This window comes from Phoxinus phoxinus (genome assembly GCF_949152265.1).
Source record: "Phoxinus phoxinus genome assembly, chromosome: 21".
Lineage (NCBI taxonomy): Eukaryota > Metazoa > Chordata > Actinopteri > Cypriniformes > Leuciscidae > Phoxinus > Phoxinus phoxinus.
The window spans coordinates 9,146,418-9,163,683 of NC_136896.1; the positions used below are offsets into that span (position 1 = coordinate 9,146,418).

General features: G+C 39.0%; 1 protein-coding gene across 2 annotated transcripts; it reads right to left on the reverse strand.

Annotated features, from left to right (window-relative positions):
* Positions 1-4: 4 nt before the first annotated feature.
* csnk1db (casein kinase 1, delta b) lies at positions 5-16,528 on the reverse strand. 2 transcript variants are annotated; one of them, XM_079595135.1, is made up of 10 exons: positions 15,945-16,528; positions 10,027-10,137; positions 9,732-9,880; positions 8,094-8,322; positions 5,270-5,440; positions 5,013-5,161; positions 2,560-2,728; positions 2,331-2,473; positions 1,756-1,826; positions 5-1,470 (listed from the first exon to the last, which is right to left on the reverse strand). In XM_079595135.1, exons 1-9 carry the CDS (start codon positions 16,018-16,020, stop codon positions 1,794-1,796), a joined length of 1,230 nt encoding a protein of 409 aa, XP_079451261.1. In that variant the 5' UTR covers positions 16,021-16,528; the 3' UTR covers positions 5-1,470; positions 1,756-1,793. The 2 variants fall into 2 exon arrangements, 1 of the variants encoding a protein (XP_079451261.1); XR_013795631.1 differs by lacking the exon at positions 2,331-2,473 and having other exon boundaries at positions 15,945-16,435.
* Between the last annotated feature and the right edge of the window lie 738 nt (positions 16,529-17,266).

The window sequence follows — 17,266 nt, forward strand, 5'->3', positions numbered from 1 at the left end:
ACAAGCAAATACAAGTAATTTATTTACACTGTTTAAAATACACAAATACAGTGGTAATACAAATTCTTAAAGGACTGACAAATTGGCATGACTTCCACAAGTGTGTGGAGCCCAAAACAGCCATGGGCTTCACACTGGGGGAGAATCAGATGAAAAATTGTACCCAGGAAGTTGCCAATGTCCTCTGTTATAGATGACAAGGGAACGAGATGACCAAACCAGCTTCCAAGGTGCATCAGAAAAGCCACATCAGTGCTGGAATATTTCATTAAAGGGGAAATCAATGAACATAAGAGCAAGACTTTGTTTTCATTCTTTCAACCTTTGTAAAAACAATCGATATCACCAACAATTTTCTACTTCCAAAATACCATTCGAGCCATCAGAACACAACTAGCATCCATTACCTTCACATCAGAGTATAATAACAGTCCTTTTCAAAAGACACATGTTGCAGGTCTAAGCATGATCTCCACTCATCAGTCAAAACATCATCCTCAAGAGTCAAAGTTCAAGTTCAGAATGCATGAAACCCCCAAAGTCTGGCACTTCATTGTTGTGGCTTTATGAAAGAGTGGATAAAAATAACTGGTGATAACTTTCAGACTCAACCCATCTGCGGTCATTTCAAAGTCTCTCTTAAGAGTTGCATGGAAACATTTACACAAATATTTTACAGTTATTTCACAGCTTAGAAACAGAAGACACACAATAATGGGGGAAGCAGTATTGTACAAACGGGCGAGGTTCACAGGGTCCCTCTGTGAGGACGTGTACGACTGAAAACCACGCTGTGGAGTCAGTTTGCTATGAGCTGATGCTGAGATTTTGGCCTCTTTGTGGTCCATCCACTCAACACCAGCAGCTTCAACAAGGGAAAGGAACCTCACCAGAGGGCTATTAAAATGTATATTAAAAAATAAATACACTGAGTAAATAAAAAAAAAGTTAAGTAAACCCATAACAACGCCACCGGGCGGACTCGTCTGTTGTTGCCCAGGTTAAAATACAAAAGAAAACCCAGTATACAAATAAACAAGACCCATTTAAACCACATAGATGATACATTAGCCTCAAACGAGAGGAGCCTCAACCAGAGAAAGTTGTGCAGCACTGAATGTATAAGAGTGTAACTGTGAAGGAAGGTCGCATAAGATGACAATGGTGTGGGCTGGCTGATCCAGTCTCTGATTGGTCAACCTACTGGTGTGATTTCGCAACAGGCCATAGCTCTCATGTCCATAAGAACATTTAAAGAGAGTGGAAGAGAAAATATGAGAAGAAAAAAAAGAGAGCCTGTTAGAAAAGAGGTCAGGTTGGTTTCTACACCATTTTGGTTTGGTCAATAGGAGGAGACTGACGGCCCTATCTATTAGCTGATGGTGAAGAGCTGTCAATCAGGCATGTGTAGTTAGGTTTCCCATCGTGCTCCATATTGCAAAGTGGAGGCTTCTGGGACATGGAGACAATCTGTACACAGCAACAAGATAAAGGGACACACAATAAATGAGTCTTTTTAAGAGACTGAATGTTTATACGTTTTTTTTTTTTTACATTATAATAGATTGATAATTGGGGAGAAATGTTTAAATGTATTAATGTTTTTCATAAAAATGTACATTAACCCAAAACGGTTCCTCTATGGCATCACTGCTTACCCCTTTTTTGGAACCTTTATTTTTAAGAGTGTATGAGTTTGCACAAGAAGAAAAAACAAAAAGCAATGTGCAGCTAACACAAGCTAATCGAACTCACCTGGTGCACCTGCCTTCACACAAGGACGTGACGAGCAACTACTTGCCGTGGTGATCGAAGGGAATGCTATTCTGGGGTGAAGAGAGAGAACATTACAGCCTTCCACCCCCACAACACAATCCTTTGTCCACCGACATGCTACTCACACCAACCCATAATCATACCATGCCTACTATCTGTCATATTGAAAGAATATATGCTGCTGAAATTACTTTTCCAAGAAATACAAATGCTAGGTCAACAGCTTCCTATAAAAGGCTTTTCAACTACCTAAGATTGTGAGAATCAAAAGGTCATTTACTGCAAGCAATAAAAAAACACTCATATTTTATCAGATATTTATTTCTGTGAAATATTTGTACGTGCAGAAATAAGACTTCCTAATGTAAGCATTCAAAGGCCACAGGTACTGAACTTTTGCCTCTGCCAAGATGTTAAATCTTTTTAATCGGAACGCAAACAAAGCAGCTCATTCAGACACAGACAGCCACAAGTCTTGCTGCTTTTTAAAAAAAGGTTTATTAAGGATTTGACTGCTCTGCTGAAAGCTGGGTTGAGCAGGGTCTGCCTTATACCTGTGATGTGGACATGCGGGAAGTGTCTTGCCGCCCCGTCAGGTCTGAGGACGACACGTTCACTGGGGCGCCACGATGAAGCCGCATACTGACCTTCCGTTCACGCTCCATGCCAGTGACCGGTCTCGGTGAGGATGTGTTTGCTGTGTGACGAGAAGCAAGAGACGACTGCCTACAACAGTGTTTCAAGCACTTGGGAAGAAGCAGAGGTAAGAGAAAGACTGTTTACCTGTGTGAGAGGTGGGTGTGAGGGGGGTGGGAGGAGCACCATCCTGTGTGGGGCGAGGTCTGCCTGAGGCTGCTGGGATCCCTCGAGCGGCAGGATTCCTGCTGTGCCTCATCCGCTCGTCCCGCTCTCTCCTCTCACGTTCTGCCTCCTCTGCTGTACGGTTAGCACCCTGACAGAAGGTAAATGCAAAATTATGAAACTTTATAAATGCAAGATTATAAATCAAACAGGTGATTCCAACAGAGTTTGGCTTTACAGTGCGTGTGTGTGTGTGTGCGCGCGTGTAATAGGGGTAACGATACACGTATTGAACCGTTCGGTACGAGCCTTTTGGTTCGGTATGCAATACAAACCAAAAGAATTCGTTTTTTGTTAGCAGCCGCGCTGGTGCCACCACCACAAGGTTGCCCAACATTAAATGGCAAACGTAATGAAAGAGAAACGAAACTGCACTACTCATTATTTTGTGCTTCACGGACCGTTTATCAGTTTGGAACAATGTCAGTGCAGCAGAGTCTTGATCAAGCGACACCGTTACTACACAGCGCTAAGAGATCTAGTGAGAAGCATTCCAATTTCTCAGTAATTAACAGATAAAACAGCGCTGACGTGGAAACCAGGAGAAACATTGTGCCATGAATGAACTAGTAATAGGCTTTAAATCCTCAGATCAGCAACATTCCCCATGGATTTAATGTAGTAACACTAACTGTAACCATGGAAGTTTGGCAGAAATAGTTAAATGCCTTCAAGTACGTCACACATCTTTTTCCAGCACTTCAAAACTTATCATATTTAAATGTTATTTTTTTAATGTGATGACCAAAACATTATTTGTTCATCCTTCAAAGATTACCACTATTTATAAAACTAAAAGTTTCAACAGTTCAGTTCATGTAGGAAAACACACTTATTTAAAAAAATATATATATATTTTTTTAAATCAAGGAAATTTCTCAGGCATTTCTTTCTTTTTGCTGTATCGAAAACGTACCGAACCGTGGCCCCACTGTGTCGTATCGAACTGAACCGTGAATTTTGTGAGCCGTTACACACCTAATATATATATATATATATATATATATATATATATATATATATATATATATATATATATATATATATAAAAGAAAGAGATCAAATACAGATTCAGGGTATTGATGAACGCGGAAGTGCAGAGGATAGAGCAAAACACCAGTCTCAAATTAGGGACTTTTGTTAAAGAGAAATGACAGAGGATTTTGATTTAAAAGAGAAAGAGCTGGAGTTTGTTGCCCAGCCCTATTTGTTTGTACTGCAAGAGGCGTCTACTCCCTACTCTACGTCAGGTCAAAGGTCACTTTGATTAAAGTTTATAAAGTTATTAATATGGATATATTTCTTACAAAACCATATCGCTTCGATTCAGGAGGCATTTATTTACCCCCTGGAGTCGTATGGATTAATTTAATGATGATATTTTTGGGCTTAAAATCTGTGGCACCATTCACTCACATTATAAAGCTATAAAGCACCCTTCTTTTTTTCCTGATTGTGTTTGGCTGAAAGAGGAAAGTCATATACACCTACCTACCTAGGATGGCTATTATTAGTAATCTATGGGATAATTGTAATTTTTGGGTGAACTAAACCTTTAAATACCAATGAAATGACTAGTGACGTTTTAGAAAATAAAGCATTTCAATAACTGACTAATAACCTTTTCATTGCCATGAAAGTGAAATTACTAAACCTAAACAAAACAACAAAATATAAGCAAGCAATGAAAGTTTAAATTAGGGCTGGGACGGTTACCGCAGTCACGTGACGCCTACCCCGGGTCTGAGCTCTTCACCGTCACCACTGCAAAAAAAAAAAAACATTGGCCTGCACATTTGTGCACGTTGTCTCTAATGAAATGGATTATGTCTAATGACATTATGTCTTACATGGATTCAAGGTTTTCTAAACAAAACTTATCAAAATCCAACCTTTCGCGAGTTGGGGAGCGCAATGTTCAGTTCTAGAGATGCACAGATGGGCTATCATTTCATCCTCAACCGCATCACAAAACTCATCATCCGTCCGTCCGTCATCCGCACCAACGTTTTTTGACCGATTTTCAAAACCGCACCCGCCCGCCATCCGCTGATTGTTTCAAGGTCTATGGGCGATGCAAGGCGCTGCTGACGCGAGCCACGAGGCTAGAAAGCTCTTGGCTGTTCTAAGGAGACTGATCCAATGCAGCAAAGATATTTAACGGCTAAAAGTCCCTAGTATAGCCGGGCTATGTTGTATCCCCAGAATTCCGATCGGCACACATGGACAAAAATGAATTAGATTTAAAGCAGTTTACCGCTATACTGTGGGAATTTCTTGCTTTTCAACCGCGGTAAGACAAAATCCGTACCGTCCCAGCCTTAGTTTAAATGACCACAGTTTAAAGAATGAAGACCATCCAGACATGTACTTACAAATTTGAGCATGTTCCAATCAAACACGTAGTCGTAGGAAAAGCCCTGTCTGTGGAACAGATTCCTGAAGAGCTGCCTCAAGTATGAGTAGTCTGGCTTGTCATCAAATCGCAGTGACCGGCAAAAGTTGAGGTACGTGGCAAATTCAGCTGTGAGACAGAAAAACATCCATATTACAATCCAAGTGTTTTAGGTCAAATACAAAGCCTGATTAACATTCAGAAAATGTTAGAAATTAAACAAGGCTTTGAGCATACATGGGTAGCCCTTGCAAAGAACTTCAATGGGGGTGGACATCTTCTTTTCACTGATACGCTCATACTTCTGTCTCTTGGTGGCGGCTTTCAGTCCCTGCCAAGGCAGTGAACCCAGGTTGAAGTACATCAGCACATAGCCAAGAGACTCCAGGTCGTCCCGCCGAGACTGCTCTATAGAGATAGGTGCACACAGAATTATAGCTTAATATAGCTTGCGTGGACTGGAGCAACTACTGTAGTTATTCATGAATAAGCATTCATATCACATTCATACACACGTGCACAAATAAAACTCCTCTGGGAAACGCTAAAAATATACATGCATCCACTTGAGCATGAGCACATAGTGATGTCATACAGAGTCGACAGAGCAATGGAAAGGAAACATTTATCTGGGAAAGACGCCAAATGATCAGTAACCACAGCCAGAGAAGCATTGTCTATCACAAGAAATCTGGGTCACATACATGTATATATTACACATGTCACAGACATTTACCTCTTCTGTGATATATATTGCGATTTAAAGAAAAAAGTGTTAATTATACATAAATGTTAGGGCTGTAACGATACAGCAAACCCACGATTCGGTTCGTATCCCGATTTCTGACCCACGATTCGATACAAACCGCGATTCTTGCGAGGAGGGAGGATTTTAAAAGCCAAATAAATAAATAAATAAATAAATAAATAGCTAAAGCTATAACTCTGTTTTCTTGTAACAAAATACTTTTGAAAAACAAACAGAACTATACTCCATTGTGGAGATGATTCGAGCATGTTAAAAATTCTTCTGAGGTAACCGAGGCTTATTGTCTGTGCTGTAAACCACAAATAATATATTGCCTATTCCGCATGACCCGCATCTCAAGCGCAGGAATAACACCTGCCACAAAGTGAACGCGCCTATATAGAGAAATGCACACTTCCTAATTAGCCTAAGCCGCCATTTCTTTATGTTTTGAATTAACGTTAAATCAAGTAAAAGTATTTCAAGCTTTCTAAGTTTCGATTCGTTAATGAGGTGAGCTCCAGTTCACGCGCGCGCCGGTGCCACACACACACACACACACACACACACACACACACACACACACACACACACACACACACACACACACACACACACACACACACACACACACACACACACACACACACACACACACACACACACACACACACACACACACACACACACACACACACACACACACACACACACACACACACACACACACACACACACACACAGCGCTTTGCTCACTTGCTCTGGTGTTTGCTTGTGTGTGTGTGTGCTCGCGGGCGCGCGTGTGTGGGAGAGGTGCGATTTTTGAATAATAATCAAATGATACCCAGCGATCTTCGAATATTATTTTTGCTTGAAATTCCCATACCTAATATGTAAAAGACCCCGTCACAGCCCTAGGATCTATTCTGGACGAGAAAGATAAGTCTGGGAAGGGGTGTGTTGATCGCGATCTGCCTTCTCATACCGCGACACAGGTTCGTGGATCTGAGTGTCGCGATTTCGGTTTAATATCGTAAATCGTTACAGCCCTAATAAATGTTCACCAGATTACTTGAATAGCTATATTTGGAAAGAATTAATCATTCTAGAATGAATGGGGTGATTTTGTTGGAGAAGTGCAAAAAAGTGCACTTGAGTTTACTCTTTAAAAAAGTACTAACACAAACCTTTTTCAGAAACCATAAAGTGAACTTGAGTTTATATATGGCACATTCTATGTATGCACCAACCAATTCTATATTGCATATACGCATTGGCTTTGATACAATTTTTTTTGCTGGATTGGGTATCGATCAGACAGAACCGGTCCAAATCCGATACGGCGCATACTCCTTTCAATGTTCAAATATTCCCATTATTATACTTGATCTGTAGATACATTTCTGTAGATTTGCATAAAAAGATTTTATCCAGCCGGAGTTTATGGCCGTTTCTAAATTGTAGAAAAAATAATGCTGAATAAACTTCTGAATAGATATACAGAGTGTTACACTAGAAGTTTTGTACAAAATATCTCTTTGTGCCCTGGACTTTTGAATGCAGAGCGCTGCGTTCTAGGAGTCATGTTGCTTTAAGCACATCATTCTGCACCCGGGAAGCGCATAAGCGATGTGTGCCGCCCTGTATTGGAGCCTTTCATATGATAATTTTGCACACTAAAAGATTATTAATAATCTATATTTTCTGTCATATACATCATATCGTGTTACCACTAATTACAAATAGTAATTAGTTTTTTATTAACATTTTACCATATTAAGCACTACACTTACGGTCATTAATATTTATTACCAGCTAAATGTCAACGCGAGTCTCTATTCTCTCTGCCATCTCTGATGTAATAAGGCCTGGTTTTCTTTACATTAGTGTAGTTTTGGACAGATTGTTTGAATTAATACACTTACTGGATCATTTAACTGAAAACTTTCCAGGATTTAGCAACTTAAAATGATCTGACTGCAACCAGAGATGAGAAATCAGGTTAAAGGGTTAGAATAGAAATATCCACATATCAGTCAGGCTTACAGCTGCTTGTGCCATTGTAGATGCTCAGTGTGATAATCTGACGACTTCTAAGATCATGTAACTGCGTGATGTTAATGACGCAAGATCACATGCTTCAGTAACTTATTTGCATTAATTGCATGCGTTAACATTATGCATATATATATTTATTAGGGCTGTTAAACACGCACACATACTCTATAATATATATATATATACACATATACACACACAAGCACTCACGCCACAGTGATTTAAAAGCTCATTGGCAAGATTGTGTTTTCTTACCAATGCCCAGATGTGTGTTGATGGATGCATATCGTGCAGTGCCCGTCAGGTTCTTGTTCTCGCGATAGGGAATGTGCTGGTGTGTTCGTGCGTCACGGTATTTCTTGGCCAGACCAAAGTCAATGATGTAGACCAGGTTTCCTTTCTTTCCCAAGCCCATCAGAAAATTATCAGGCTTCACGTCCCTATGAATGAAGTTCTTGGAGTGGATGTACTCAATGCGGCTGATCTGCAAGGTTTACAAAATGACATTTAAATACTTCTGTAGCAAAAATAGTCATCAGGCATTTCAGTGTTTCAATAACCATGAGTGGATCTAGGGCATATCAATTCTTAGAAGTAGAGTAAAAGAGTAAAATTTATAAATAAACGGCCATTACATTTCTCAGCAACTTCACCTACATAAGGTCCCATGGCATGGATTATTTTATAATGTTTCCTGGGGTGCCCTTATAATGTTAGTATGTCTTTTTAGTTCAAAAATTGTCATAATTAAGAAATAAAAGTAATTTTTCCTAGCCTGATTTTAGCCTCTGATTTGAACGCTCTGTTTGAAGAAGCGTGTCTGCTGTGTGTAAACGCCCACTGTGATTGGCTGACATGCTTGCATATGAAATAGCCAGCATTACAAGTGGAACTCTCTCGAAAACTTTTACTATTACAGCTATTATACATTTTTACTAGCCATCGAGATTAACGAATCGTGAGAAGTTTTTTTTAAAGTATTTAGATCTATTCCCTTCACATTGCAGTGATGAGCATTGAACAGGTGACAGTCTAATGATCGCGTGAATGAAGATCTTATTGCAATGCAGTTTCTTCACTCTCACTGATGCTTTCACCAATGCAAGCATGAGGAACATACAGTAAGAGCTTCGTTGTGCACTGTAACAGCGTCATTGATTTCATAACAAGTTTTGTCAAGTGTCCAAATAAACTCACGCTGTGTGATTGACAGCTTGGGCGATTGGAAAGGGAGCATTCTGTGATCGCTTGATTATATTTTAATCAGTTTAAATAAGATTATTTTCATCCTACTAAGAGAAACGATGTGAAATTTATATTTTAGTCACTGGCTTGATTTACTGATGCATAAACAGTATTGAATGATTTTGAGAGAAAGATTATCTGTTTGAACTTGAACAACAATTACACATCAGAAATTCACATTACCCACTGGTTCTTCAGAGGCTTGGATGAAGGAACTTAAAAAAAACACTTTTGTATAAATTTGTACATCCAAACACTGAGCAACTGCCATGCTTCGCTCGTTTGCAAGCCTGATGTCTCTGGCAATATCGCGCTTGCGTTGCTCATTTTCTCATGGTCGGGCCAAATTCTCTTTGCGGGCAAAGCAGAGAAAGGGGAGGTAACCTTTCCCCATATGACGACATATAGGGAAGATTCCAGATTCGCCCATCTGAGCTTTCCTTTTCTCAAAAGCGGAGCAGGATTGGTTTACACCTATCAATTTCTAGCCACTGGGGGACCATAGGCAGGCTAGGGGAACTCATATTAATGTTAAAAAACCTCATAAAGTGCAATTTGCATGCCATGGGACCTTTAAAGACCATCTCCCGCAGGAAAATCTGTGAAGAATGAAACAACTACTTGATTGCTTAAATTTTTGTATCATACCATCTGATCAGCCAACAGCAGGACAGTCTTCAGGCTGAATTTCCTGGAGCAGAAATTGAAGAGATCCTCCAGACTGGGGCCAAGCAACTCCATCACCATCACGTTGTAATCTCCTTCTGCACCACACCACTTTATGGTAGGGATGCCAACTGCAAAGAAAGCACACAAAACACCTAAATACTCTGCCTGAAAAGACATGCTTTTTGGCATGCATGAAACGTATCATGGAATACATTAATTTATTGAGCACCTCAGCTGTTTATTTACAGACGAGACAAAACACTGTTCTCATTACCTCCACCCTGCATCATCTTGTAAATCTTGCTCTCGATGTGGAGCTGAGGGTGCTTTGTCTTCACACATTCCAGTTTGATGGCCACTTCCTCTCCGACTGAAATATCCGTGCCTGGAGCAGATCGAGAAACAGAGCCATTCAAACAGTGAATGGGGTCAGAACACAGTCTGAATCTCCAACAAAAAATGAAATGACTGCAGATCATAATTAATTGAACTTTATACTTTGTGCATACACTACCATTCAAAAGTTTGGCCAATTGAATGTGTCCTTACTGAACATAAGTTTTAATTTCTTTTAGAAAAAGAGTGCATGCCCCCAGATCCCCAGGGGGACCGAGGTCCACACTCCATAGTCTCACAAAATCCTGTAGGAAAGACTTTGAAACAAAGTATGCTTGTTCTGCATGTATTTGTGTGAATAAGTGGCACAGTTTTGTCTAGCATCCACTGGCATGGAGCAAAGCGAGCATTCATATGGGAGTTGAGGTTTACACTCGCATGGAGAAAGCGTTGTGAGCGGTAGAGGGCAGCCAAAAGCTTAGAGATGCGATATACTAAAAAAATCAAGAGAAAAAGTGTTTCAAATATGCTGATTGTTCTACTAAGTGCTTAGCCTAAATCATATTGTTTACACATTACAGTTGTTTTATGCATGTTAAATATTGCACTTTGGACGAGTATTTCATTGTGAATTGGCTGGCTTTGTTTAAATGTTTATTAAAATGACACTCTTTACATTGGGCGTATGTGTGATTGATTGTATTGCCCATGTGCTGAAAAAATAGATTAAACACCCTCTCTACAGACACACCCCAAAGCGTAGTTGTTGAGTGAAGTTCTGTCGCTTAGTGGACATTACCATCATCAGAACACAATCAGAATACAGTGGGCTTACAACATGGAAGAAAAAAGCACAATCTTTCTGTCACTGTTCTAGTTTCAGTTATTTGAGAGACTTTTGTGTCTGGGTTGTTTCTTATTGTTTTGATGTTTACCCATATTCATGTTGTTTTGTCTATTCTAGAGACATGTTGTTATAGCTTTTTGATAAAGCTCTAATTAGGGGTGTAACGGTACATGTATTCGTACCGGACCGTTTCGGTACAGGACTTTCGGTACGGTGCAGTCTTTCACGTAAATTAGGCTAGTTTTATTGTGTGCGGAACATGCGTCAATTCCGAGTTTCCACACAAACATATTAAGTGTCGGAAGTCTCCGCGTTGCACTGATTAAATCTGATTAATCGTTTTTGTGATTCAAATACATGTAAAATATTACCATAACATCTGTCTTCCTGTGTGCGGAAATTTGTTTATGTTGCTGTGACAACGAAACACGTGCAAGCGCGCCTGTGTTAAGAGACATTTCCAAATGCCTTTCTGTTAAAAGCGGGCTTTCCACACAAACAAACGTACATGTGTCATTAGTATGAGAAAAATAAATTGGATTTTAACTCTAGGGTCGGGCTCGGACATAAATATCGCATAAATAAAGATCACCACATACACGGCACGCTCGCTTTAGCCCAGCCTCTCGCTAGCTAGCGTCACGGCCAATATTGGTTTGAGAGTATTTTATTTAGTGGAGAACTTTGCAGCAGTATTTTATTTCTTATTCTTTTTTATTATATATCTTTTTTATTTATTAGCCTAACGTTATATTTTATTAAAAAGTGTGTTTAAAAAAAAGTGTAAACAAATTGTTAAAAAAAAGTTTATAATAAACAACCAGCAGTTTAATGTTTTGCATTTCTATCCCTTACTGTACCGAAAATTAACCGAACCTTGACTTTAAAACCGAGGTACGTACCGAACCGTGATTTTTGCGTACCGTTACACCCCTAGCTCTAATTGTGCAGCCCTATTAAAAAGCAAACCAATTAGTCACCACAGAAGTACGATAACGCACATCACTCCAGGAAATCCCTATCGGGCATCATCAATCGCTGTAGCTGAATAAACAGAAGATTAAAACGCTTTGATTAAACATGACTTATAAACACATGACTGCCTTATTCTGTGTAAGAACCCACATCATCCCACAGAAGGATGCTCAACTGTCGTTATGAAGGAAGTTTGGAGTAAAGCATGTTATTAAATGTTGTCTTTTGTTGGACAAGAGGTTCATAAATGATTCTCATGTTTGGAAAGATGTTTGACGTGTGTTGCTTTTTTAAATACACGTTATAAGTGACTCAAACTCGCATCAATTTCAGATGGAGCAGCGTTTAAATGACAAGCTGCGCATAACAAATAATCATAGCATTTGCGATTTCAAAATCACAAAAAGCCAAATCAGTTTAAGTGCGATTAAATGGAGATTGCGATTAATCATGCAGCCCTGCTGTTTAAATGCGTTTCAAATTCTAATTCATAAACACTGAAATGCATTCATCAATGTGTAAGGAAATAATGTCTCAAAATCGTGATTAAAATTGAAAATCACAACATTTATCAAAAAATTGTGCTAATATTTGTCCATATTGCAAAAAAATATATTTAAATAGTAAAGCTCTATTGTGCAGTCAAAAATTTTTCCTACCAGCATTTTTTTTTAAGTTGCCAGACACTTTCTGCATTCTTTTAAAAAAAAAACAGCAACGCTTTATTCTAAGCTTCATGCATTTTTTTTTATCAACACTGAATGTGGGCAAGTTTCATAAAAAAAAAAAAAAAAAGGAACAAAGAAAATATAAAAAAAAATATTCCATCAATGGTGAGGAAGCATTAGCCTCTTTCACACATGCAGTCTTGTACTGGTAAATTACAGGTAACAGATCATGTTTGAACCTTTTCAAATATATCGGTAAATTGGTTCCGGGAATTTACCAGTAAGGGAAGTTGTAACATTACCAGTAAATTACCGGTATATGCGCCGTGTGAACGCAGAATGAAGATTACCAGTATTTTGCACGTATGAGATCAGAACGTGCTGACGTAAGAAGTGATTTGGGCCAATCAGAAGCCTTTGAAAGGGCAACCGTTTACAAATATCTTCAAATTAGAGTGATACCGAAACTAAAGCGCTTCTCCACATCCAGGCGTATGAAGAGATTTGTCAACAACTTAAAGGAACAGTTAGCGATACGGTCATGTATGATAACATAACTAGCCTTCTTCAGGAACAAGGCATAAACTTAATGACATCACAGAGTTTAACGGTATTTTGGAACCGATGCGTGAATGGTCTGTTACCGGTAAAAAGCCAGAACGCTGTTGCTTGTGTGAACAGCACATTTTTTATTTACTGGTAAAGTCGTTGTGGCAATTTTATGGGCATTTACTGGGATTTTGAAAAGGGCTATTGTCTCATAAATGACGGAAAAGTCCATCAATGGCAGGGAAAGAGTTAAGAGAACTGTTCATTTAATCACATTCTAAAAGATTAATTACACAGATTTATTCAGATACAATCTTTACACAGATTTGATTACCACCATTTCATTTTCGGGGCTCAACAGCCACATTTCTCATGAAAAAGAGCACTCTGGACATTCTGCAAAATATCTAATGTCTTCTAATGTCTATCTAAAATATCTTCTGGAAAAAATAAATAAAGTTTTAAAACTGAAACTACTACCGGTACCCATAGCCATCTAAACAGAAACTCAAGGACTTGTTCAGCTTGTTCCTGAGATATTTAAAAAACAAACATAATGATTATCTTCCCCTCAGTTGTTAGCAAAGAAACACATGCAATGCACGTCAGATCTACGCACAAATTAATCAGCAAACTAGACATTTATTCAAAGAGCACAAACAGTCAGTACCCCGTGATTACATTTATGCTAGATTATATTTACAAAAAAACATTCTACCTATCTTTGCCAACGAACAATGTACTTAACAGGCTTATGTTTTGTTTTCAGATCAGCTTTACAGCCCTGATAAAGAAAACCAATAATACAGCAGTGTTATGCAAAAAATCCCTCTCCCCCAAAAAACTGTTGCCTATCCAACAGTTGACTCAAGAAATAGATACCAAACTGCTGATAAGGTGAATGCAAACTGCAGTCTGATAGCTTAATGAAATGTAAGGGAAGTTAAATATGTGGCATCTGGTCCAAACATCCATCACATCATATAAGCCTGAACAAAAAAAAAAACTCTGAGGTTACATAAAAGCTGATGGGAAGGACCCAGAATTGTAAATGAGCCGGACAATCTGGGGTGATTCACACACCTGAGGCCTCCAATGATGCCAAGTGACGCAAATGTAACGGAATCCCAGGAAAAGGGAGAGGTATTGCATTTATGCCGAGTCTGACTGTCGGATGATTTGTAAAAGCAGTAAGTGGTGTAACTAGTCCAATCTTGTTGGGTTTGATCTTCTGAGCCTCTAATGCCAAGGACATGGCAGATCATTTGAATGCATTTCACACAGAGTCATGTGCAGAGTCAAGATATTCTAGTAGCATTGCCACAAAATAACACCTCCGACATTTACTCCGAAGTATTATTCAAAAACACTTAATTATGCTGACATATCAAAGAGTGGGTGGGTGCAGTTATGAAACAGAAGAGAGCAGAGAGTTTACAGTCTCACCACACCCACCAAGCCCTGTTCTCACACACTGATAGACAGACTGAAACAATCCCATCTCAGCCAGAAAGCTTTGGGATAAAGGTCTCACCACACTACATGATGATCAAAGTCCCCTCACAAACATTGCTTCTCTATCAAAATAAAAGCAAGCTGATTGCATTTGAGCCTGACGTCTATAGGTGCTTTGATTAAATGAAACATTCTGTTGACAGGTTTCAATCCACAGCGATACGAATTAAGGCCAACAGCTGCAAAACTTCCTTTAATGCCTCGTGAATAAGAGATGAACGTCATCTCTTACTAACTGGCTCTAAAGTACATTTAATCACAGGCTTGAGATCAATTAGATACCATAGTGGTTAAGAGAACTAAAAGTAGTAAAGGTAGATTTTTGAACTAATGAAATGTTATCAGCTTGTTAAGAGCACAAAAGCTAAATGACCTACTTTGGTGATCCAAACCGGTAGTGCAATAACAATGGCTCTCTATTGCCATCAATGCAATCTTTAAATGTCAACCATAGATATTCAAATGATAAACATCCTGGTGTGAGACTGATGCTCAGTCTCAACCATGAAGGCCATCTTGCATGTAAATAAAGAGTTTTGCAGGTCCCTGACTGTGTTGCTCCAGGACAGCTTTATTAATCAAAAGAGCTTTAGCAAAAAATGTATCATGACCCCATGATCAGGAAAATGAGACTGCATGAATCAAACAGAGAACTCTAAATGCAAGATCTCGACTTTTAGTAGACTGCAGAAGCATATCAACATCTAGGCTTGGTTGCATGTCCATCAAATGCTAATTCAATGTCAGGTATGGCATTTTGGGTGTTTCAAGCTTTCAGTAAAACCTGTATGGACAGGTGACATTCACTCAAAAGTTAACGTACTCAGAAGGGAGGACCTGTTTGTAAACTCCTGCTCACATGTTCAATGCATTTACACCTCAATTTAAAGCACACAGGCCTACTGTGTTGTCTTGTCAGTCAACACAGTAGGCTGACCCCCGAGTCTAATGTCAAAAGCACATATTATTTATGGTCACATATATGACAATCTGGAGTGTTTAAAACATTATATACGTTTGTCCCAAAAACGACGTGAAGATGATTTACCCTGCAACTTCAATACATCACTTATACGTTCTTGGCATTGTTATAAAACATGGTATTTTATATAAATACCCAAAAGGACTGAGAAAAGGACCTCATAAGGAGACTCTAACGAGTAACGTTAAATATCTGGAAAAACGCCACTGACAGTTAACAGTTACAGGTGACAGATAACGTATAAAACAATACAGCAGTCGTGTCATATTAATGACAGCTTTATGGCAAGAGAGTATACGAGTGTTGAAGTCTTTACTTACCCAGATATATGTCTCCAAATGATCCACTTCCAATTTTTCTACCCAGTCTGTATCGGTTTCCAACTCGTAGCTCCATCGCTGTTTACTGGTTTCTCCCGAACGAGTCACTCGACTGTATTTCAGCTAATTTCTATTAAACCAAATGCTGTCAGCCCTTAAATTCGATGTTACGTTAATATTTTCACGCGTTATTTAACTGCTACGATCCTATATATCTCTATGCGACCCCAACCCCCCCGAATCCCTGAAGAGAATTCGGATTCTTCCGGCGGAGTTCACTTTTCACCATTCCTTTTCTAATATATAAAAGCCCGAAATGTCACAATATTGTGATCAGGTGAAAGCTTACAGTCTGTAGATTATGCTCCTGTCGGTTTGGTCACCATTTTCCCCAAGGATAAAGAAGATGGAGGTGGATTTTAACAACGGACCCCCGTCGCAGCAGCTGTCACAGGCCTCGTATCTCTCCTGTGGTGGACACGAACGACGTAGCGCTGTGACGTCACTTCCCCTTGGCAACGCCTCGCTCGCCACAGTCACGTGGGAGAAACGCTGGACGAGTTTCATTAGGTCAGTCTCATTAACTGTCTCGAACAACAATTAATTCATTATATGTAGACATCTTTACATTCGTCCCACATATATCTTATTCAGTGATTTGTATTGGTGAATAGAATAGCGGACCCGTACTACAAAGTATATGTTTTGTTACATACATGTTTGCATATCAACAACGTGTATTCCAGTTGTTCAAGTTACATTTTAAATGTTTAATGTTACAGTAGTTACAGATTTGTTACTTGTCACTAGTGGGATACCAGTAGCAAATAAATAAATATACTAGACTAATTCCAAAAAGACACTAGTCACTATTTGATTACTTACTAGTAGTTTATAATAATAAGAATAGCATAATAAAAAAATACTAGTAACAAAATTATTTAAAGTTTTCTTTTATAATAAATTAAGTATTAATAAATTGAAATATAATATAATACACATAAAGTGGATATATGGTTACAATTTCAGATCGTAAATGCTTTGGAAAAACAGGCTTAAGATCTTAAGATAACGCGTCATCTATGTAATACGTGCTCCATCTGGTTTGCTCTTATGGGTGTCCAGCTTACTGAAATACTGTGAGGCAAATGTTTTGTAATAAACAAGGCAGTGTGTGGGACAGTAGTGGAACAGCGTAGTATCTTGTACTCTCTGAAGTGTTTGGGGTTTGGACACGCCCACACACTCGCTGATTGGTGAATGCTCCTTTGATTGTTTACACAGTATCCAATCAGGACACGGTCACATGGCTGCAATGTTTT

Coding starts and splice junctions, on each gene's coding strand:
- csnk1db (XM_079595135.1), bottom strand. CDS start 16,020: ATGGAGCTACGAGTTGGAAACCGATACAGACTGGGTAGAAAAATTGGA. Junction 8,323..9,731: donor TGCTGTTGGCTGATCAGATG/GTATGATACAAA, acceptor TAAACCTTGCAG/ATCAGCCGCATTGAGTACAT. Junction 5,162..5,269: donor TCTTTGCAAGGGCTACCCAT/GTATGCTCAAAG, acceptor TCTGTCTCACAG/CTGAATTTGCCACGTACCTC.